We start from the raw sequence: 22,979 nt of genomic DNA, 5'->3' as shown, positions 1-22,979 counted from the left end.
AAGCCGTGTCATAACATCCACTGGAACCTGTGCCAGCTAAACAATTATGCAACACATTGTTAGTGTGCTCATGGTCCATTTCTGGTAAGTGTCCGTAATGTTCAACAAGCTGACTCAGTAGTGCAATTATAATTTAGCCAACAATGAAAAACAGATGTGTCATTCAAGCTTACACAACTTACTGTACTTCATTGATAACTCATGTAAGGTCTATGTGCAGTTTGATTTGTTTAATAATCTGAATTCAGTCTAAAGACACACTGGTTCTTTACAGGTTATACGCTGCACCAATAACATGCCGGCGATACTAACCATGCTCAGTGACCAGCTAAACCCCAGCACTTATTCTAGGCCTAGTATGCATCTATTTTTGCTGTGGATTATAGGAAGTGTAGGATACTTTACACATCTCTTCAGGTGTGTTGTTCAAGTGCAAACAATGTAAAAACACCCGCACACTGAGTGCACCTGTGATTTACTTGTAACATTTGTAACACTTCACGCTCGGCTCTTGCCTGAGGAAGGCTAGAGGCCAAAACATTGAAGCTTTACAAAGAAAAGCAAGCAAGAACGTGTGTGCATGTTCTTCCACTTCTTGTTTGCTCAGGATTATCAAAAATTTACAGGGGACCTAAATGGCTATTTGCACATTATGGCTAAACTACTTCCGCTAAACTGAAGTTGCGAGTGCCTGTGCTTCCTGTCCCATTCACCTCCAATGGGGATTTGATTTATTGATTTATTGAATTAAATGTATAATTTAGTTACTGCTAGCCTTTAACCTGAAAACATACTTGCCTATACAAGTGAGTTCAGTTTGAAGGTTGGTTGGAGTTTTTTTTAAATTATATATATATATATATATATATATATATATATAAAACATGAGATTTACAAGACAACAGACAACAGAGGACGGCAGGAAAGAGGAGTAAAATACGGTTATCCCGGCCACAACGTGAGACACAGCTATCCACAAAAGTGTCCTTCACCAGGAATTAGCTGCCCACCATGTAATCTTTTGAAAATGTGACAATTAGAATAAAGGTGCGTACACACCTACTACCTTGACACCTAACAAAGGGACAATGCTGGAGTACGGCCACAGGGCTAATTTACATCCATAGTCCCCAGGCAGATGACAGTAATACAGAAAAAAAAAAAAAAACAATGTAACAGATTGAAGCATATAATTCCACTGATCTGAATGCCTGCACTTGGAAAGGCATTTCAAACCACAGTCATAGGGCTTTTCCTCCTCTTTTTAGACGGTGTTTCATTTGTGTCTTTATGATGTAGTAGAGGTGAGGTTATTCTGCTTCAAATTCTCAGACAGATAATCTCCCATATGTGTGTGTTTGGACTCCGCCCGCTCTGAAGAGCTGACGACGGCAGTGCACTGTCCACATCGCTGAATGCACCTTTACACCAGGATTCCACATCTTCTGCCTGTTCGCTCAGCTCCACTCCGCTCCTCCCCGCCTCCGAATGGCAGCTCCTTGAGTTCGAAGTGAGCACGCGCAGAGCAACGAGTTTGAGAAATAAAACTCATAATAAGATAATAAACAACTATTTACGACCAGACGTGCTATGAACTCGGTTACAGATCACTATCACAAGTCACTATCACAAGTATTTTCCCCTCCTGCACTAAGGAGAGAGGAAGAAAAAAAGTTAATCAGGTCTTGTGATTGTTTTTACGATAACAAACTCCGCAGAGGAAAACATCAAGGTTATTTTGTGTGAAATAGTGACATTTCTGGTAAAGGGACTAGATGCAAGTTGGTAATGAGCTCATTCTACACATTAGGACGGATGGAACGGATCGAACACGGAAAATGTGGGATCTGGCAATAGTCTAAACCAGACTATTGTTTGACACCACTGAAAGTCTCTAGCCCATTCCTGTGCGGAGTTATGAACTTTTAAAGATGAGTTCCACACGTGTCCAGCAGAGGGCACTGACATAATAAGAGATCAGGATATGAACAACACATTATAGCCAAATGGACAGTCTGCCCAGGGCGGCTGTGGCTTCAATAACAGTTTACCACCACCACTGAGTGTGGAGTGAATGAATACTTACTATGTTGCACTTTAAAAAAAACTTGTGAGACTGGCTTGTAAAGTGCAATACAAGTGTAAGCCGTTGTTATTGATTAGGCTACACAGTCAAGTTGGAATGGAATCTTATTTGTGTAGCGTTTTTTTACATGAAGCTAGTCACGCAACGCGCCTCACACAGTTTTTTGGGTATTTGTACTTATTTCACTCCTCAAACAGGGTTGATAAGCTACATATAGCTACAGTTTCTCTGACTGACAGAAGCGCGACTGCCAACGTACCCTCTGACCACCACCATTTATTCACGCACACATAATTCCTCCTGACCTATTGGTTAGCAGTCAGCGGAAATAGCTAATAGCCAATTTACATCCATGGTCAAAGTTCTACTGCATTGCTCTTAAAGCAATGCAGTATTATCTCCACGAAGACAAAAAGGTGATGTCTCGTACTTTTTACCAATAAAAACACTCATACTAAGACATATACTTTTATTTTTTTCTATTACCAAAGTGGAATGTTACACAGTGTGGCTTTATTTTATTTTTCCTCATGTAAGATCTCTATCCCACAATTTGTGCTTGATCGGTTTCATAAACCTAATTCAGATTAATGGATGGAGATCAGTCCCATTGGAATATTAACCACAGCTCAGAGGGGACACAGTTGGGACATTGTGTGAGTAAGCAGCATTGGATCATGCATGGCCAGCAAAACACAAGAGTTCCACTGAGCCAAAATGGTGGGCTTAGGGGGAACAGTGACACACCATGGATCATCTTACCGCTCTCACTAAAGCTCCGGAGAAGACGGCGGAAGATTGAGTAACAATTTACCATAAAACCACCTCCGCCCCAATCTGCAGCTACACGCTTGGTCCCGGAGCACACATTGACTCCACTCCACTGTATAACTGCGTCCCCCATAGAGGCGTTAAATATGATAGATAGGGCCGGGGCATCATGTACACAGCATTTATCATTGTTATATTCAGATGGAGTCACTCAGTGCTGTCCCTGAAGTGCTGGTCAAAGCGGCGGAGCGTATCGCACAAGCAACCGCTGCATTTTCCAACTGAATGTCCAGTATGTAAATATGAAGACTCTTTCTCCCCACTAGGTTAGTCAGAAGCTTTATGCTGATGTTGGACAAAAATACTTTTATCTGTGTCACAACTTGGACTTGAGTGAAATAATTGCCTAGAATCTCTACTGAAGTAAATATTTTGGCTACTTAACCTGCCGCTGATGGCTTCTTCTTAAGGCATAAGTGTCATCCGGACTGGGTTAAAGACTGTGTTGGAGTTGGTGTTAACCATAATCATGGTGTTGTTAATGTGGTTTGGGTCTGACGAAGCCGTCAGCATCAAACCATAGCAACTACAACCACACCAAGAGCACGTTCATGGCATTGACAGTCTCTCCAGCACAAGACAAAAGGCAATTTATGTGCCCAAAGTCTGCAATAGCAGGGCATCTAAATTGGGTGTGAATATAACCAAACATTTATTGTCCTGGTCGTGGCACACTGGACCAGCTCTATACCCTTCATTGGGTGCTCGAGGGTTCGTGGGAGTTCGACAAACCAGTCCACATGTGTTTTGTGTCCCTCGTGGTGCCCTGTGTGGGGTGCTCCGGGAGTATGGGGTCCGTGGCCCTTTGCTAAGGGCTGTCCGTTCCCTGTATGACCGCAGCAGGAGCTTGTTTCGTATTGCCTGCAGTAAGTTAGACCTATTCCCGGTACGTGTTGGTCTCCGCCATAGCTTCCCTTTTGTCATCGGTTCTGTTCATTACCTTTATGGACAGAATTTCTAGGCGCAACCAGGGGCCGGAGGGTGTCCTGTTTGGGAACCTCAGGATCTCATCTCTGCTGTTTGCAGACGATGTTGTTCTGTTGGCTTCATCAAATCAGGACCTTCAGCTGCTCTGGGGCGGTTTGCAGCCGAGTGTGTAGCGGCCGGGATGAGGATCAGCACCTCCATATCCGAGGCCATGGTTCTCCACCGGAAAAAGGTGGTTTCCCCTCTTCGGGTCGGTGGGGAGTCCTTACCCCAAGTGGAGGAGTTCAAGTATCTCTGGGTCTTGTTCACGAGTGAGGGACGGATGGAGCGTGAGATCGATAGACGGATCGGTGCGGCGTCAGCAGTGATGCGGTCGCTGTATCGGTCTGTCGTGGTGAAGAGGGAGCTGAGTCGGGGCAAAGCTCTCGATTTACCGATCGATCTACGTTCCCACCCTCACCTATGGTCATGAGATTTGGGTAATGACCGAAAGGACAAGATCGCGAATACAAGCGGCCGAAATGAGTTTCCTTCGCAGGGTGGCTGGGCGCACCCTTCGAGATCGGGTGAGGAGCTTAGTTACCCGGGAGTCGCTGCTCCTCCACGTCGAAAGGAGCCAGCTGAGGTGGCTAGGGCATCTGTTTCGGATGCCTCCTGGTCGCCTCCCGCGGGAGGTGTTCCAGGCATGTCCTATTGGGACAAGGCCTCGTGGAAGACCCAGGACACGCTGGTGGGGCTATGTCTCTGAGCTGGCCTGGTGTCGCCTCGGGGTCCCCCCAGAACAGCTGGAGGAGGTGTGTGTGGATCGGGAAGTCTGGGCATCTCTGCTGAGACTGCTGCCCCCGCGACCCGGCCCCGGATAAAGCGGAAGAAAATGGATGGATTTATTGAGTATGACTAAATATTATTTCTTGATTGCGCTGGTGCACCTGCTGGATCCTCGTCATTATTTTTTGGGATGTGAAGTGCATGTTTTTTCGAAGATGAACAGCTACTTACTGTATTAACAGTATTGCAGCACTGAACCCTGATTTTCGGTTGTGGTGCACCTAAATCACAACACTTAGACGCACTGGTACAACATTTCTGGCGAGCACTTCTTGAGAATTGACAAGCTTCTTCAGAAAAAAGCCAAGTCCAGATGACCGCTATTTGAAAACATATCCATAGAATATGGATGAATAACTACAAGTTTAAAGAAACAACAAATGCACGGACCTGTATGTAAAGTAGTTTATTGAACGTTACCAGTTTTGGTCTTCAGCTTACAATCCTTAGCAGATACATGTAAAAATAGACACTGTTTCAATAGAAAAGGCATTTTTATTCAAAGAAGTACATGTAGTTTTAACAAAAGGTCTCAATTTATACAGCACTTTCCATCTAAATATGGTGCGTACCACTGAGTATTAGTGGATCCTGAACCTGTTCCCAGGCGTGTCAATAGCGAGTGCTCCCCATGTGAACTCATGTAAAGAATGATATTGTCTTATTGTAATACATTACACACAAGGCACTTTTCTTCAACTCGTCGCTGGAACAGGAGTTTATGGAGAGAGCTTACATTAGCATTAGAGGTTGTTCCAGTAAGAATCCAGGGCACAGTGTGAAGTAATGAAAGGCGAAGCAGGTAGTGAGAAGTTTCTCAGTTTGGCCCATCTGCGGTGTCACTGTGTTAACACTGAAACAATCCCTGTCGCACATGAGCCAGCCAAAGGCCACAGCTCTGTAAGCATCTCTATCACGCAAGCCCGCAAGAGCCAGGCACTTCTGAGGGAGCCACGGGGGCACCAGCCAGCGGTCAGCGGCCCTCTACCAGCCCAGACGAGGCTGTGCCAGGGCTGGGGAGCCGTCATCTCCCCCCGGTGTGTTGACTGTTATTGCTGCGCTGACCGCTGGTTGTTAGGCTGCATGGCACACTCACAAACAGACCACATCCACCAAAACTCAACACTCTCACTCTTTCCTTCTCACTGCACTCACACGGCGCACTCACACGCAGCATTACTCACACACACTCTCACACACACACATATATACTCTGTAGCAAACTATGTACATGAATACGCTCCTTTGTTTTTTTCACCAAATACACAGGCGAATACTCCTCCACTGCTTTGCACATGGAAAAAAAGACCAATACACCTATATACATTTGTTGTTTTCATGACAACGCTCATGAACTAACTCAATATAAACAGTGATATAAGATGTTGCAGCTCAAACGGAGATTGTTGTTGCTAAATTCTGGTTGGAATATGTCGTTGGAGATAATGTAGTCTGAGCTGCATTGTGTGTCCACAAGGCGGATTTTCCAAATGTTCAAATGTAACTTTCTCACAGAATGCATGTTTCTATTTTGGCAATGACAGTAAAGTGCTTCCTCCTGGCTCTTACCACTAGATTTGAGTTAAGCATCCATGGGACACATTAACCATGGCCTAAAACTGATAATGTGATAACGCCATCATTCATTTGGATTCGGGATACAGAAAGTGCATATTTGCTTATCGTTGTGTTCACTTTTGAAAATAATAATGTCCTATGATTGTCTGGAAAAGGCTCCTTATGGACACATCACAACAGGCTGTGATCACGCTGCCTCACGCTGTTGTAGTTTGCGTGACTCTGAGTTTCGCTGCGGGCCTTTGCGCTGCCACTCAGTCGCTGTCCGGCAGAAGCGCGCTCAGAAGGGGTAGGGTCCCACGATGATGGTGAGCCGTAGCAGTGAGCTGGTGCGGTAGTTCATGGTCAGATGGTGAGTGACCATCTCCAGGTCCACCACACACTCTCTGGGGCCGGTCAGGGGTTTGGTCATCACCAGCATGGCGCTCACGTTACTGGACCTCTGCAAACACATGTGTATGAGAGCAAGAACATTCATGGACCTCAGATTATTATCGTTCAGACTGGCACAGCAGTTGCCGTTTGTGCTTCACAACTAGAAGGCCCCTTTCTGTGTGGAGTTTGCATGTTCTCCCCATGTCTGCGTAGGTTTCCTCTACCATTAAAAACAAGTACAACAGGTCAATCCTCCAGCCAGGTGATTCTAACTATTAGCCTGGCTACACATCTGGAGATGGGTTCCCGAGCGCCGGCCTACTGCGACTGACCTCTGCTCCAACAAGTTGACTACAGGTCAAATGCAGTGAAAGAATTCCCCTACAGCGATTAATAAAGTATCATTTAAAGGTGTTTTTTTTTTTTTTTTTTTCAGGCACATAGTACTATTTTAAAGCATACTCAAATAACTATGCTGCCCAAAATGGTTTGGAAAATGAGGCAAGTATCAAAAACAACTTAAAAGAATTTTTCCTCATAACAACGCTGTGCCTTTACTTTCTGTCACAGTGGCCTCTACAACGTTCCAGGATCAATTGTTTTGTAGGTTTTCTGGTGAGAGGCTCCGTCAGCAGCGAAAACCTTCCAAACAACTAGTTTGCTACTCACCTTTCTGCTGTGAGATATTTACTTTGCAAAGTTTGTATATTGCTGTCACTGTTTCAGACTCATCCAAGTTTTTGCAGATTTACATTTTAGTGAGTAGTAGCGGTAAATCTAATAATAAACAGCCATTTGTCAGTGTTGGACAAGCGATGATGAAAACAGTATGTCTTCCAATGCGAGATATGAGAATAACTCCTTCAAAGTGGACAGGAGAGTTTGAGAGGTTAATGTGTCAAAGAAAGAAAGAAGTAATATCAAAGAACACAAAAGTCCGTGTCTCACCCTGAGGAAGAACTCTCCTTCTTCGTTGCCCGCTTTGATCCTGAAGGTATTGTGCGTGTTGGCGTAGATGTTCGTGGCCTGAATTTGAAAAATGTCAGCTGGCACCGTGCGATCGGCCTGGATGCTCATGTACTTGTAGACGATGGAGGGAGGGAGGTTCTGACATTCCATCTGAGAGCGGCAGACGCAGCGACTGCAAAAACAAACAAGGAAACAATCTAAACAGCTCAGAGATTAACACTGAGGTGGAAGACGGAGATCTGTGGTAGGATTCAGTTTACGATTTGCAATCCCTGGACCTGACCATATGAAACAAAAACTGCACTGTCAGCAAAAATGAACTCAGGACAAGTAATTTTCACAGTAGTGTCGACTTATTCAAATACTGGTAGATTTCTCTTGCAGCTCGTAACTTTTTCACCCTTCCGAGCCCCTTTAGCCAGTTGATATTGATAGTGTATTAACCTGCAAAAGACAGAATATCAATCCCGTGAAGGCTCGTCCCAGATGTGCTGCGACCCACCTCCACCCCTTCACCGCCTCTTCAATCAATGGCTTCACACTCCTACATCCTTAGCCGCTCTCCCTTATCATCAGCAGTGTCCAGGTTCTGGGGGAAGACATCCCTAACACTAACCTACCCATCCATACTAACTATAATCCATATCAATAAAACTTTCTAATCGCTTCTTGTCTCTGTTTGAGGCTGAGTTGGTGTGCTTGCTGTTGATTGGATGAAGCGCACCTTGTTTTAGCCAATCACAATCAAGCTTCAAAACACAGAGAAAAGCACTCAAACCATTGAATATTTAGTTCTTTAAAATACTGTATTATTTGTGTCTCTAAGTCAATAACAAACGCTTGGCGTGGCTAATGTACACCCCGCCCACTCACAGCAACAAAGCCACGTGATTGGTCCGAAACACCAGTGGATTTGAGGCCTAACTTATCAGCTCAAGCCTTTCAAGATGGATTTTGTGTGACTCTGAAAATCCAGATCTTGCAAAAATCCAGCTGGCTTAAAAGCTTAAAAGTGAATATTTTGCATAGAACACCAAACTACAACTACAAGAAAAAGAAGAAAACAAGAGGCAAGTTAAAAGTCTTGAAAGGCCCAGCACCTAACTTTTCTATTCTCATCCACTGAGTATTTGTTACAGAAATTACAGAAGAAAAAAAACCCTGGTAAAACAAAAGTGCGGTTGCTGTAATTATACATAAACAAAGGCTGGTGTTTACTGACTTCTCAGAGCTCTTGGTGTACGGTGGCTCGCAGGGATTTCTTGGATAGCAGCGAAAGCCTCCGTAATAGTTCCAGCACATTTCATCATCCTGGCAGTTGTGTGTCCCCATATCGCACTCGTTTATATCTGTGGGATTAGCACGGGCAAAGAGAGGAGTTGGTCGATATACAAAGCATCTGTAGGTGATTTGGCAAGTACAATGTTAATATCAAATGCAAAGGAATCTCACAAAAACACAATACCGGGTTGATTACAATAAGCAAGACAAGTGCCGCGTAAACACTTGGGAGAATGTTTGCGAAGTGAAGGGAAGCCCCCGGGGTCCGCAGCTTACTCATGTCCCGAAATCGCAGACCCCTCCCCCTGGGCTTCCCGCTTTCAAAATAGCCCCCATCAAACACGGCCCAAAAGCCACAGGGGCTATTTCGGGCACAACACTCTGGATTCATGACCGGCCCTTATAAAACCTGCACCTGACCGAGGAGAGGGGAGGGAGAAAAAAAAAAGACCCGGCAACAACTCAGTCTTTGAGCGCACGCCGACGCTTCAAATAAATCCTCCTGAAGAAAAACTGGCATCAGGCGTGTAAAATTCCCAGTGGTGGCAGAAAGAGGCAATAGGAGATTTCACTGTTATTATGTTGTTCATTATAACTTTGAGGAGGATGTATGATGGGAGTTCTCACAGTCTTCTTCAAAGCAGAGGAGGGGCAGTGGACTCGCACGTGAGAGGAAACAGAAACATGTCGTAACATTGTCTCCAAATCAAAAACATATCTGTAGGTTTTTTGTTTTAAAGGAAATGCGTGTATGATTTATAGGTAATATTTCATAAACGGTACTCATCTGTATTCAACGATCTAAAATAATTATGTTTAATGTCTAAATTGACCACAACAAATCGAAACCAGGAAGTGCGCCTGATTTCCCATACCAGCGGGTGTGTTGTGGGCCGCATACTAATGTACACATGACGTGGAGGTAAATGCAGTGAAACACTCAAGTGTGTGCATTTAGCAGATGTTTTAGCCATGCCACAGCATCTTTATTTTGGCTTGGAACATTAAAAGAGGAAGTAATATCGACTTATTAGAGCTGTTAAAAAATTGTTCTCTTATCGACCAATGGGCGAGGAAAGCGCTTCTCTTTAGTCCTCATGGTGGGGAGCTGACATTGCTACAATAACAGAGGCAACTCCAAAAGAAACTTTTTAAAACGGATTCCAATGGAGACTTTACACCTCCCTAGCACAGCTTAAAAGCCTGGCTCCAAAGAGTTTTGTTTTTTCTAAAGATTGCTGTAATCCATGGATTAACGCTGGGCAAGGTGTCATATTTTTAACCACGTTGGTTTTTGTTATGTGGAATTAAAAGGTTTAAGCTTGAGGCTTTGCTTGACAGGCTCTGGACCACTGTGGAGGAATTATGCTGCTCAGCCCACATTTTTTTGGGACATGTTATGTAGGAGATTGAGCAGCCATCATGGATTCTCTCTCGAATGGAGTAATTAATGTAAATGGAGAGAAGTGAACAATGGCAGTCTTCTAATGTAAGTCTATGGTTTTGACCCACTCGCGCACCTTTGAGTAATCTTTGAATCTTCCCCAGTGGCTATGCTTAACACCGCTGCGACAGCTCCCAAAAGCTCCTCCTGTTCCCAGAAAGCTGCCCCTGAGGTCCTACGTATCCAGGAAATGCTTTCCTCAACTCTCCATCGGTTGCTAAGTTTCATTGCGGGGTAAAAGCACTCGCCAACATCACTACAGTCACACGTGCACTACAGTCAATTTTCTTTATTTATTTTCCTCCCCTCTTTATTGAAACAGCTGTACAGCAAAGGGGAGCAAGATGAGGGATGGAGTGGGAGGGGCTTAATGTTAGTTTGCTTGAATAACCAGGAAGAGGGACTACTGGGTATTTTGTTTAAACTTTTTTAGGTGAATCGCACTGTTTTAAAGTATAATTTCCTACCTTGACATAGCCTGTTTCCCTGGAGCTGGTAGCCCTCTGGACACTCGCAGGAGTAGCTTCCCGGTGAGTTGATGCACTGGTACTGGCACATGTAGCTGGAGAAGCTGCACTCGTCAATATCTGCACTCGAATAATAAACATGTTATTTTAGAGATGTCTCCAGATGAATCTATAATGTCTATGTGGACAAAGACAAAGACATCCGTAAATGTCTTTAGAGTTCTGTGCACAGGTGCAGTGTGTGCACTCGCCTTGACATGAGACTGAATCGTGTGCGAGCTCAAAGCCCTGTTCGCACTGGCACAGGAAGGAGCCCATCAGGTTGTAGCAGTGATGCTGACAGGGGCTCTGCACATCGCACTCATTCACATCTGCAACAAACAAAAAGGAAGTTATTAGTAGTTTACTTAGTACAACAAGCAAACAACAGTGTGTCTTCACATATTAGGGCTTTCTTATCTCTTCTGATCATAGTATGTGCAAGGATAAGATTTTTTTTAAATCAATTTCTTAGTTATTGGACACCTATTCACAAATATATGCAGGAAAATTATATTGAAAACTGTTTATTTTCCGTTTATTTGATCTTGAAATCAACCAACTCTGGGCCTTGCGAACCCTCTGGTAGGTCCCGACACCCACTTTGGGAACCCCTGTGCTTGTAAATGTACATATTCTTTTTAAAAGATGTAACAATGCTTGGTCCGGAGGAAACATTCTCATTCATTTTCCCATAGATATTTGGACATTTTGAAACAAATAAACTTAAACCATGTGAAAACTGACCAAAGCAATAATATTTTAAATGAAAGAAAATACAAATTAATACTATTACTGCCAAGAAAATAGTTTTTGTAATTTTGTCTGTTTTATGAGCGACCATATTGCTGATTAGCTTGCATCACTATTTTAAACCCAAATAATAATCATTATCTATAACAATATATGGGAAGAAATCTACTTCCAGAAACAGGAAAAGGGTTTAAAGTGGACTGTTGAGCTCCAAAACGTTGCTAGTCTGATATGCCAACGAAAATGTCCAAACACTTGTTGCCAGGTAAAGTCCATGTAACCCGATCTCCCGTCATATGATTTACCAATGCAGCTGTGGTTGTTGCTGGCCAGCTTGTATCCCACGTTGCACTCGCAGCGGTATGAACCGGGCGCGTTGACACATCTGTGCATGCAGTAGTGCGTCTGAGAGCACTCGTCTTTATCTGCAGTTTCACACATGAGCAGCACGTCAGTCAAACAGACGGCAGGCCGTGGCAGACACATGCGCCGAGCCCGAGTGACTCACCCACACAGTGCTCCCCGCTCCTCTGATAGCCCTGAGGACACTGGCAGGTGAAGGAGCCTCTGGTGTTGATGCACGACTGCTCCGGACCACACGTGTGCCGCCCGCTCGCGCACTCGTCAATGTCTGCCGTCAAAAAGGACACGTACTATGTGAAGGGCCACGGGGCACTCAAACATGACATAAGTGCGGAGTGTGGGAAGAGCGGCACTAGCAGTAAACGCTAAAAAGGATTTTGGTAAGTGTCTAACGAAGAAAATATGCACCTAATTATTGTTTTTTTTAAAGTGTTTTTTCTTTGAGAGATTGCAAAGGAGATTAGGATTCATTATATTATGACTTTTATATGATTTATACCTTCTTTTATATTCATATTCATAATAAAGGGATGGCCTTGTGATGATGATGAAAGTAAAGAAGCTTCGACTCAAAGGAAACTGCATTTTTCAACAGTCAAGATAACACATGCTACACTAAATCACATGACTTCAATAAACATCTCAAGAGACTTTCTCAACTGTAGGAATATAAAGCCGTGAAAGCAGCTATTGCAGGGATAAGCGTCAGGCCAAAGCCGACTGTCCAACAAACATCTTAACACATGATGAAATACTCCAAAACTGATGAACAAAGTTCGAATGTTTGAGTTTGAGTAACCGAGATCCTCGACATAAACGACCAAGCAAACCTTCGATCCGAGCTACTGTGCCACCGCCTCAGGCGGTACATTAATCATCATGTACCCAGAAGTGCGTATGGAGCTCAACAGTCCTTGAAAGCTGCCGTGGTTCTGCAAGTAAAATCCAATTCATGTAATAGATTTTTGTATGTACCCATGTTCCCCAAGTACCGGTACATATTTCTTCCGATTTGCATGAATGGGAGAAACCTCCACATTCATACAACCAATGTGACGTACTCCAGTTCTTCACGTAGAGTGTATGTTTCTGCCCAAACCGTAACCACTCGCCTTCGCCTTGGGGGAACACCTCTGGCATATGGAGACACTTAAGCTCCTCCAGGATTCATAGGGCCATGAACTCTTAATGTTGGAACTTTTGAAGTGAATGGGGTTTTTGGATGAAGTATGGATGAAGAAAATGAATAGGTGATTGAAGCAGATTGAGAGCTACGTCTCTGTCAATCTCTTTCCTATCCTCATTATTATTAGTAACATTGAAACTATTACACCCATAGGCAAGTTACTAAACTGTACACACAGAGCATTATATCTATATCTTTGTAAATGAAGATCATAATTGTGATTTAACGTGTTATCGTGCACACAGATCTCAGCCTTTAAGCAGCTGCTCTAGCGTGGGAGGAACACACACATATCTCCCACCAAAGAGAGATCAAAATGACTTGCAGCTTCTAACAGATTCTCATCAAAGAAACATAAACAACTGTCCACTTTTCTAAACTGTGTTCTTACAGCCTTCTCGCGTCCGCAGGTGAAAAGTTGAGAGGCGGACTTGTGAGAATCGTGCAGAGGTTGTTTATAAGCATCGTCACCTCTGCGGCCTTCCCCTACCAACATTAAGAGCAGGAATCTCTTTGATAGAACTTAAAAGCTTTCATCTCTCACCGGGCGGAGAGGAATAAAAGACAGGTGTGCCCCCGTCATCGCGCTGAAACGTCTTTATGTGCCTTTCAAGTTCAAAAACACGCAAAATTACAAGACGACAAATCAAAGAGTCGTCAGAAAGTTTACATTAGGCAGACATTATAAAGCACCTGCCGTCTTCGCCAATATCTCTTTTTCACAGCAAAACAACAAACAGCAATGGCATTAAGTACTTTTTTACACATCGGTGTAGTTATAGATTGAAGCTTTTAACACATATTATATATCAGAATTTGTCTTATTATTAGTGTTTGTATAAGACAGTGCATGTTAATGAATTAATGTCCACTGTCGCCGAAAAACTATTCATTTTCACATATTCAAATGCCAATATAGGCCCTATGGGTAAAGTCATTACTGTCATATTGTCATATTTAACCAGAAAGTTAAAGATACTTTAGTACTTGCAACCTGAATTATGAAATGTAACATTTTCAAAAGCACAACAAACTTGCTGAGCTAGCAGTCCAGGATTAAATGTTCATAAGCGTCATGATCTCTAAATAATATGGCGGTAAAGTTCAGAATGCTTCGCTTGCATTTCTTTTAAAGGATCGGATATAATAACACAGGACCCCCAACACTTTCTGTTTATATTGGAGGCATGTCACAAATCAATTGAATGAACAAATATCAAGTCAAGAATGGAAAATAATGAGTTATCCGTGGAGAAAAATACTTCACGGCGCAGTGGAAACACATCATTTCACGTTAATCTCATAAACATTCTCTCAATTTTGGTTTGTTGGGAGCCACGGCGTCTTTTCTGTCAGTTCCACGTGATTAACTGTCCTCACTGGTGTTTCTCAGTGCCGTGTGCACGCATAACTAATATCCGCATATACACTGTCATCCCTATGGGCCCACCAGCGGGCCTCCTGGGTGGTCTGACACACGGCGTCGCGAGCAACACAGCCAGTGGGCATCACTGCAGTGCGACTGACAGGAGAAAGTGGCCTACATACGACGTGATTTGAAACAGGCGTGCTTTACGACGGCTCAGAGATGCAACGCAGGCACCGGGTTGTAAAATAAACAACAAATACCTCCAACTATGACTTCAAGAATTAGTTCAGATCTGGACAAATAAGACGATTGCAGGGTATGGCGATTTTGAAAAGACACGATACTATGTTGGCCTATGTGTCCTAACAAGTAGTTCATGAGCCAAACATTAAACAAAACAAGTCCCGTAATTCAGCAGCACATGACAGATTGGAAGTGCTCCAGTGGATTGCCAAATATTACCAGTAGTAAGTGATTCATCAGGGCTGAAAAGCCCTGCCCTCTGGCACAGACTTCAGACTGCGGAGGTGTGATCGTCCTGATAGTTAGCTGTATTACGGTAATACGGGGAGTGGGAACATCGCCTATGGCTATAATATTTTGTTTTGAATTCTCAATGGACAGGTCATGGCCCGCTTGTTTCATTATGAAATACAAGCAGATAATTTAGAGCTTTAGTATATGGTTTGCTAAACAGACAAAGTATATCAAAATATAGTAGAGGATCAAAATGACTACATCTGGTAGTAGTATTAGCATGAATAACATTATCAATAGACTGTGTTCATGCGACATCACAACATTCTGGAGAGTGTAGTTTAACATGGAGGTGGAGGTCAAATTAGCAACAAAATAATGTCTAAATGCAGATGAACTGGTTGTTATTACTGCGGCTCTATTAATGAAACAAAAAGCTTCAATCACAAAGGCGTCCATTCACAACAACGTCCATTCCCTCCATCAAAACGCTGTGAGCGAAACCTATTTGTTCTCATCAGGTGAAATACTTTGGAAGTGTACCAGGCATCATTCTGTGGCAAAGGTCCAGGCACATGTTGACTCCTACTGCGACAACTTTTTCTGGCCACATGAAAGACCCCCGAGATCACAGTGTAAGGTGTAACCCATGTTTTTGGAGCTGCGAATAGCTTCTGGGTACAGCGCCTGATGTGGTTTTGCTGGGAGTCCCGGTGGATGGATTGGGTTGCATAAAAGCTGAGAAACGAAAAAGCTTATATAAAGGGAAAGCTTAGCGCCGTCATCCAAGACTCCAACGATGCCGTGATGCTTCCTAAGAAGTTTGTGTACGGAAAGTCAAAGTCATCTTTACTCCCTTCTCGAAAAGCTTACACAGCTCTAAACAAAAGCACATGTGTTGTAAGGACGCCAGGAGTTCATTCACGGCAATATTGCGCGGTAACTGCTACTCTGTCACAAAAACCTTTAAACCGCTGCCAACTTAGGTTACCCGCAACTCGATGTTCGCGTGTGTATTCGAGTGTATTGGAAGGGCACTCAGCAGGGCACTCCCTTAGGCCCGATAAACTTCTCCGAATTGACCACATCTGGAGTAATCCATATAGTTTACACAGGAAAACTAATTTTTACAAGAACAAGCTATTGAAAGTGATGATGTGTTGCCTGATTTTTCAGAAGTCGAGCTGCACTCTCCGAGGTCAGATTCGCTTTAATCAGCTAGGCCGACCATTTTTTATTTGAACATCACACGGTGAGACAAGAGAGTGTTGAGTGGAAGATGTGAAAGGAAAGAATTAGCCAAAAGGGTGGAGGGTATTTTCTTAAAGGACCTTTTGGAGATTTGAAGTCAGATTTACAGCCGGGAGTGCGTATGTGATGTCAGGGTGAAAAAACTCCGCTTTTTAGGGAGATTAATACTAAGTGCCTGGTGGGAGTACAGGGGGGAGTTAAACGCGAATGTGAGTGGGGCCGAGGGTGGGTAACGTTTAGAGGATCTTTTGCTAAATGGGCTTTTTACAGAGCACAGAGTGTTTCACAGAATAAGGTGATGAAGTGTGAAAAGGGCTACGTAAATATACTCTATAACCTGCCACTTTATTAGATACACCTGCCCTATAGCGCAATGGATTTACAAACGATACTGTGTGACAACATGCTTTCAGTTTCAGGCTTCTAAATATTCTATAAATGTATGAATAGGCTCTGAGCATGGAATGTTTTTAGCTAACTTCCTGTTAGCCAGTGTAGGGTGACGACTACTTTCTGTCCACATTTTACGTCTTAAGATTAAAAAGAAACAAAAAAAAACTGTGGTATTTGAAGTATTTTTTTTCTTAGCATCAAATTAACGTTAGCCTTTAGCCTCAAAGCTAATGTTTAAAAACAGGAGACTTCTGTGTTTATACTGTAAATGTAGATGTTTTAGCCTTGAAGCTAAAGGCTAACCTTAATTTAACGCTCACAAATTGTAAAATGGCATCCCAATCTGACAAATTTTCATGAAACATGCTCAACTTGGTGTTCATTTAAATTTTCTTCTGTTTTTAAATGTATCATTGATTTGCATTAAAGCAGTACTAAATAACTCAAGCCCTTAGAGGCCATAAGCGCCACTGCAGGAATCGCAGCATGTTGTGTTTTTTACTCATTAATTGTCAGTTAGAGAAAAGACAAAGGGAGAGAGGGATATTGTACATCCAATTTCACAATGGCGATCATTTTTGTCACTCAAACTTGGCTGTAAATACTGTTTAAGTGGTGCTGGCCCACAGTTCGCTTTGCCGTTAGCCTATTAGCTTCTTCGTGATTCCATTAGTGTGTATTGCGCCTCCAACTCAGAGACAGGTGGCTTGATTCTATTACTGTGTATTGGTGACTCCGACCCGGTGCAGGGAAGTTGCAATTGTGGCTTTCTGGCCAGAGACACCAGGGGGAGATGAAAGACCCCCCAGTCATCCCATTAACTCTGGTATTACCCCCGGAGGGACTACAGAAAGGCTTTATTAAGGTAAACACGTTACTTAGTACTGCTCTAAAAATGTGAACATGAAGTAGTTATTACCCAACACTGGCTAACAAGAAATTAACCAAAAACATTCCCTGCACAGAGGCTATAGCTGTGGATTTAGAGTATTGTGATGCTGTTGCACATATCTTAGTTTAATAGAAGAAACCGAGAAGAACAGACAAATTCTACACAGAACACACGGCCCTGGGAATCAAACCTGAGACGTTCTTTGCGAACATTTCATCTTAATACTTTAAGTTGTTACTTTTTACTTAGGGGCATTTTTGCAAAATGTTGTGAAGATCAACAGTTTAATACAGCCACTTCTGGAATAATATTTTTATATTTTTTACAGGTCTCTCTCCAAAACCCACTTGAACGCCAAGTTGAAAATTTGCTTTCCCTGATGTGTTTTATTCTGACATGATAGAACTCGCCGTAATTATCACTTTAGAGCATTTAGCCTTGTTTTCACTGAACCGCGGCGATGGAAAGCATGAGCTTTTCCAGCAGTGAGTTGGATCTGTCCCACTGTTGGACAGAATCTCACTTTCCTTCTGATCATCGGATAATTCAAGATGTGTCATGTTAATAGTCCATAAAATTTCACAACGTCAAATTTATCAGCGTGTCATACAGCAGCCCCCGAGCGCTTTTGCTGAACCCCAAGCACCTCAGAAGCAGAGCGGCCGCAAATGGGGCATGTTGTTTCTTCGGGAAATGCAGTGTGTCAACCTCGGGTCAAATGGGAGATGTGTCCTGAAAAAAAATAATTATTGGAATCTTTGCTGTGGATGCAAATCTCTTCGGTAACATTTTATGTTACCACACAATTAAGCATTTTCAAGCATTAGGCAGCACGGTAAGGGAAAAAAAGCGGTCGCTCAGTCATGGGCCAAATGCAAGGCACACGTTTCTCGAAGATTTATAGCCACACTCCGTTGTGTTCTAGAATGCTAGGTTACTAGATTAACAAAACTGTCCACATCTAGTGATAAACCTGCTCCAAATGCTCAGCCATCCACAAAGAATGTACTATCAAGTAAAACCATTGGAAGCGAAACATATTCAAACCTAATGTCACATTTAAGACTGCATGGATTTAAAGTGGACATATCGTGCGTAATTGCATGGGGCTTAAAGGAACAGGCCACCGTTTTTACATACTGAGATATGTTCGTACCTGAGCTTAGACGAGTTGATACGTACCTGTCTGGTCTTTGTTTGTGCCTGTGGAAAAGCTTGGTCGCTTCTAACTTCACCCTGTTTGGAGCTATAGGAATATGCTGGGAGAGGCCAAATGCTAACTACAACTTTGGTCATTTTGCGTGATTGAGGGCACGCACAAAGACCAGACAGGTACGTATCAACTTGTCTAAGCTCAGGTAAGAACATATCTCAGTATGGAAAAACAGTGGCCTGTTCCTTTAAAAACATTCTTTTGAGTACAGCAGCGTTGACATTTTACATTATAAAATTTGAAATAATGTCTGTGTAAGGATAAGCTCCCACCAAAGGCAGCAGTTGGAATGACTGCAAAAACTTTCAGTTTTAGCTAACAGTGTGGTTATCAACTCCATGGCGTCGTGATGAACACACTTTGAGCGCAGAACTGCTCAGAACAGATCCAACATTGGATTACTATGGGCTTTAAAAATGTAGAGGACAGTTTCATATTTAATCTTTCACGCAATAAAAAACAGGAAGTATAGATTGTGGCGCTTCAGCAGCAGCAGAAGAAGAAACGACCAAAGTTAAAGGAATACTACGTAACTTGTCTGTCTTAATAATTCCTTTTCGTAGTCCCTCTGGGGGACAACAAGTGTTAATGGGATGATTGGAGTATCTTTAATCTCCCCGTGTGTCTCTGGCCAGAAAACCACAATTGTAACTTGACTGCCACCGGACCAGAGCAACCAATACACACTAATAGAATCACGAAGAAGCAGCTAACAGGCTAACGGGCAAAGCTAACTGCGGGGTTGTGCCAATTAAAACAGTATTTACAGCCAAGTTTGAGTGAAAAAAAATATTTCCATTGTGTAATTGGATGTACAATATGCCTCTCCTACCTTTGTTTTTATCTGTCAGCGTAGTATTTACTCTCACGGACTATTAATAAGATAAAAAAAATCGCAACATGCTACGACACCTGCAATTCCGCTTATGGCCTCTAGGGGCAAGAGTTACTTAGTAGTGTTTTATGAACTTTAAAACTTTGTGAATGAAGTGAAATACTTCATGTCTGTTTTTAAAGGAAGAACGTTATTACATGGTTTAAAGCTAAAAAATGTTGCTTTTGAATTACACTTGTCCTTTAATAAGCCATGCTTTTCATCCGCTATAGCCTTGTCATTTTGCACCTATAGGAAAGACTGTCCCTGTAGGTGCACACCTAAGTTTGTTATATCATGCTCATCACAAATATTCTGCTCATTCAGTTCATTAGGATTAGGCTAATATTGTCTGTAGTGATCACACTCTTTCTCGGTCATTGAACTGATAGAATGGAAGAAATGAACGCTCTAAACAAAACTCTTTCCCCAGATGATAAGAGTCAGCGCGAAAGAACAAAACAGTTTGGGGGAAACATTGAAATCACATGAGAGCGTCATCCAGCTGATTTATAACAAGCACCATGTCCCTGCGCGGCGCATCATGAGGTCAACGGAAAGATCAACTCAAGTCCACACATCAGCAGCTGGACACGCATCAACCTCAGGGAGCGTGAGGAAAGCAACACCAGCACCTTCACGCTTCTACCGGGAGACGCTTTACTACGACGTGAGGGACAGGTCACGAAGCCAAGGAAATCACTTCACTGTCCATTAGAGCTGCAGCACGTCATACAGTAAAGCACTGGGCCAAAGGGAGCTGTGGTCATGTTAATTAAAGGGCCAGTGTAGAGGAGTTTTCAGCAACATTCACAGTCTAAAAACATGTACAATAGGTTCCCCTCTGGGGCCAGGAATCCCCTGAAAAGGAGATTCTTAATCTCAGTGGGACTGTCCTGATTAAATAAAGGTCAATAAATAAATAATTCTTTTCATGGGTTTCCCTTTTTTCTCAGGGAGGGTTAAGGTCGCGATTTTCTGAAATCACAGAAACGGCGTTAGCTATTTGAGCCAAATGCGTACTTAAGTTAGCAAACAGATCCCCGGAGCTTATTTAATTTGTGTGGGTTCTCTTTCATTAACATATTTTAAGATGATGTTTAGTGGCCATTGAATTGAATGTCTATGAAACCCCAGAAAAAGCACAAACTTAAAGGAATTACAGTTTAAAAATGTTAAAATTATGTGTTTTCCTCCCCCTACATGTTCCAGCCATGTCCTAATGTGTAGAATGAGCCCAGACCTTTTCACCAGAACTGCCTCTAAAATCCTGCACTGTCGCTCAAAAAGGTGTTACTTCGGGTCTAAAGTGCCGTCATGCACAAGCTTCATATAGAAGGTGCTGTTACACGTAGTACCTGAGGTGGCAGTAGTGAGTATAAAATGGCTAACTTGCATCTAGCCCCTTGACGTGATTATGATTTAGCATTTAGCTCAGAGGGCACTTATGCTATATACACTAATTGTATTTAAAGTAAAATCTCAAAAGGTCCGTACATATACTAATGATTTCTAACCAAACTTTGACCCCACCACAATGTGGTTTTTGGCTTGACAAAACCTGAAAACATGTGAGTTGTTCACAATTTGCAATGTTGGACGGCTAAATGCTAACAGCTACAGGAAAACTAGCTGGCCGGCTAACTGTTCGCATACGTTAGGATTGGGACAGTGTCCATTCAATGGAGGACATAGCTTTAGCAGCCAAACATGGAAAACTAATAATAATCATGTTTTGGCGACCAACATTTGACCAGATGTGAAAAAGTATGACAGCCATGTAAAGTAAACAATACAAAAAACATTATACAGTGCAGCAAAGCTCTTTAGTTAGAAGTCTCAATTGCCACTTAAGATTTGCATACAAGGTAAAGGCTATGTTTATATTTTTTAAATTGGATGCTAAAAATATAAGTTTTGCCTCATTGCTATCACAATTCCTCCTTTAACAGTGAGGAATCTTTTAAACTTTTCTCTTCTAATTTGTGAAGGGTTGTTCCAAGATGTCACCCACAAAAGCGATGTCGTGAACAACTCTTCTTTAAATGGAAAATCAATAGAACCGAGAGCCAACGCAAACACGAAGCATACATTTGAAGACAATAAATACACAATCAGATCACTGGAAGGGTTTTTACGACTGCACCACACTGGACATGCAGGTTTGACAATTAGCTTGGTGCTAATTGCTGGTGCATTGCTTACATGTGCCCAGAAGGAGATTAACCACAGCTTTTGAAACACCAGTGCAAGCCCGAGCTGCAGTCGATCAGTTAAATACATGTGTCTGAGCGCAGGTGGAAGACAGGCTAATAGGGAGGTTAGGCAGACACAAAGGTGTGCCTTAGGTGGGTGCTGCTCTGAGCCCTAACCTCAACAAAGTGCTTCATAGATCATCAAACAACCTCTCCCCTCTTGATCCCACCTCCAAGCTGCAGCATGTTTTATGTTTTGTTCTTTTTGTGTCTGTGTGAGTCTCTTTCCGTCATAAATGTAAAATGTGAACAATATGCTAATCCTCTAATACAGTTTCCTGACCACGATGTAATATAAGGCAGTGGTTGTGAACTAAAAAGATTGTTGCGGTACCATTCTCAGTGGGACTTTGAGGAAGCTCTGAGGAAATAGTGTATTTTGCACAACTCACAGGTCAAGGCCATTGCTCCTGACAGGTCGCCCCAGAGAAGAATGGGTCAGATGCAAAACATTTCCAACTAAGTAAACCTTGACATTGATATTAATCTGCTGAGCCACGTTTTCACTCAACAACTCAAAGGTGTCCCTGTGTGTAAGTGAGTGTCCTCTGGGTGCCCCATCAGAAGAGTCGAGCTTAATATCCAGGGATAGGTCCTCAGGCGCTGCACTTCAGCTGCCCAACGCTCTTGCAGGTACAACCAGCAACATTGAACGGTGGGTTTGAGGACAAATTGCCCTATAGGGAAAATTAAGCATTTCCTTAACCATATGCTGACATCTGTCTACCTTATGAGTGGGGAATAAACAAATGATACAAAGAGTTTATAAAGACAATACTCAAACTATTAAAAAAAAAAACTAACAACAATCCTTTGATGTTCTTGCACACATTTTCCCATTTCTGTCAGCTGTAGCAACTTCTCCAGATTAAGATGTTTCCAAAGCATTATCTCCAAAGGTCATGAACATGCAGCCCCCTGGCAGCATCCCGCTCTGTGCATTCCTGCTCCTCATGGATCGATCCGATGCTTATCTGTCAAGGTGGTGAGTAATTCTTACCATCACAAAAGATGGGAGCAAACGGAAAAAAAAAAAAAAAAAAAGCGAGCAGCGCTGACATTCCTGAGATATTCCTCCCGAGTGCATTGCATCTTTGTGGAAAAATGTTATTGCATGCACACCGCCTT

General features: G+C 42.8%; 1 protein-coding gene across 1 annotated transcript in view; it reads right to left on the bottom strand.

Moving 5' to 3' along the window:
* Window positions 1-5,096: 5,096 nt before the first annotated feature.
* Window positions 5,097-22,979, bottom strand: part of efemp1 (EGF containing fibulin extracellular matrix protein 1) — a 35,902-nt gene continuing 18,019 nt past the window's right edge. The window contains exons 8-14 of the mRNA XM_079559997.1: window positions 12,087-12,209; window positions 11,884-12,003; window positions 11,038-11,157; window positions 10,787-10,906; window positions 8,817-8,943; window positions 7,574-7,766; window positions 5,097-6,692 (exon numbers count right to left, since the gene is read on the bottom strand). Coding sequence (XP_079416123.1) covers window positions 6,531-6,692; window positions 7,574-7,766; window positions 8,817-8,943; window positions 10,787-10,906; window positions 11,038-11,157; window positions 11,884-12,003; window positions 12,087-12,209 — 965 coding nt within the window. The 3' untranslated portion in view covers window positions 5,097-6,530. The remainder of the gene's footprint in view (window positions 6,693-7,573; window positions 7,767-8,816; window positions 8,944-10,786; window positions 10,907-11,037; window positions 11,158-11,883; window positions 12,004-12,086; window positions 12,210-22,979) is intronic.

The sequence above is a fragment of the Gobius niger genome, assembly GCF_951799975.1.
Source record: "Gobius niger genome assembly, chromosome: 7".
NCBI lineage: Eukaryota > Metazoa > Chordata > Actinopteri > Gobiiformes > Gobiidae > Gobius > Gobius niger.
The sequence above is the reverse complement of the archived record's forward strand: the minus strand, read 5'-3'. Positions and strand labels throughout refer to the sequence as shown.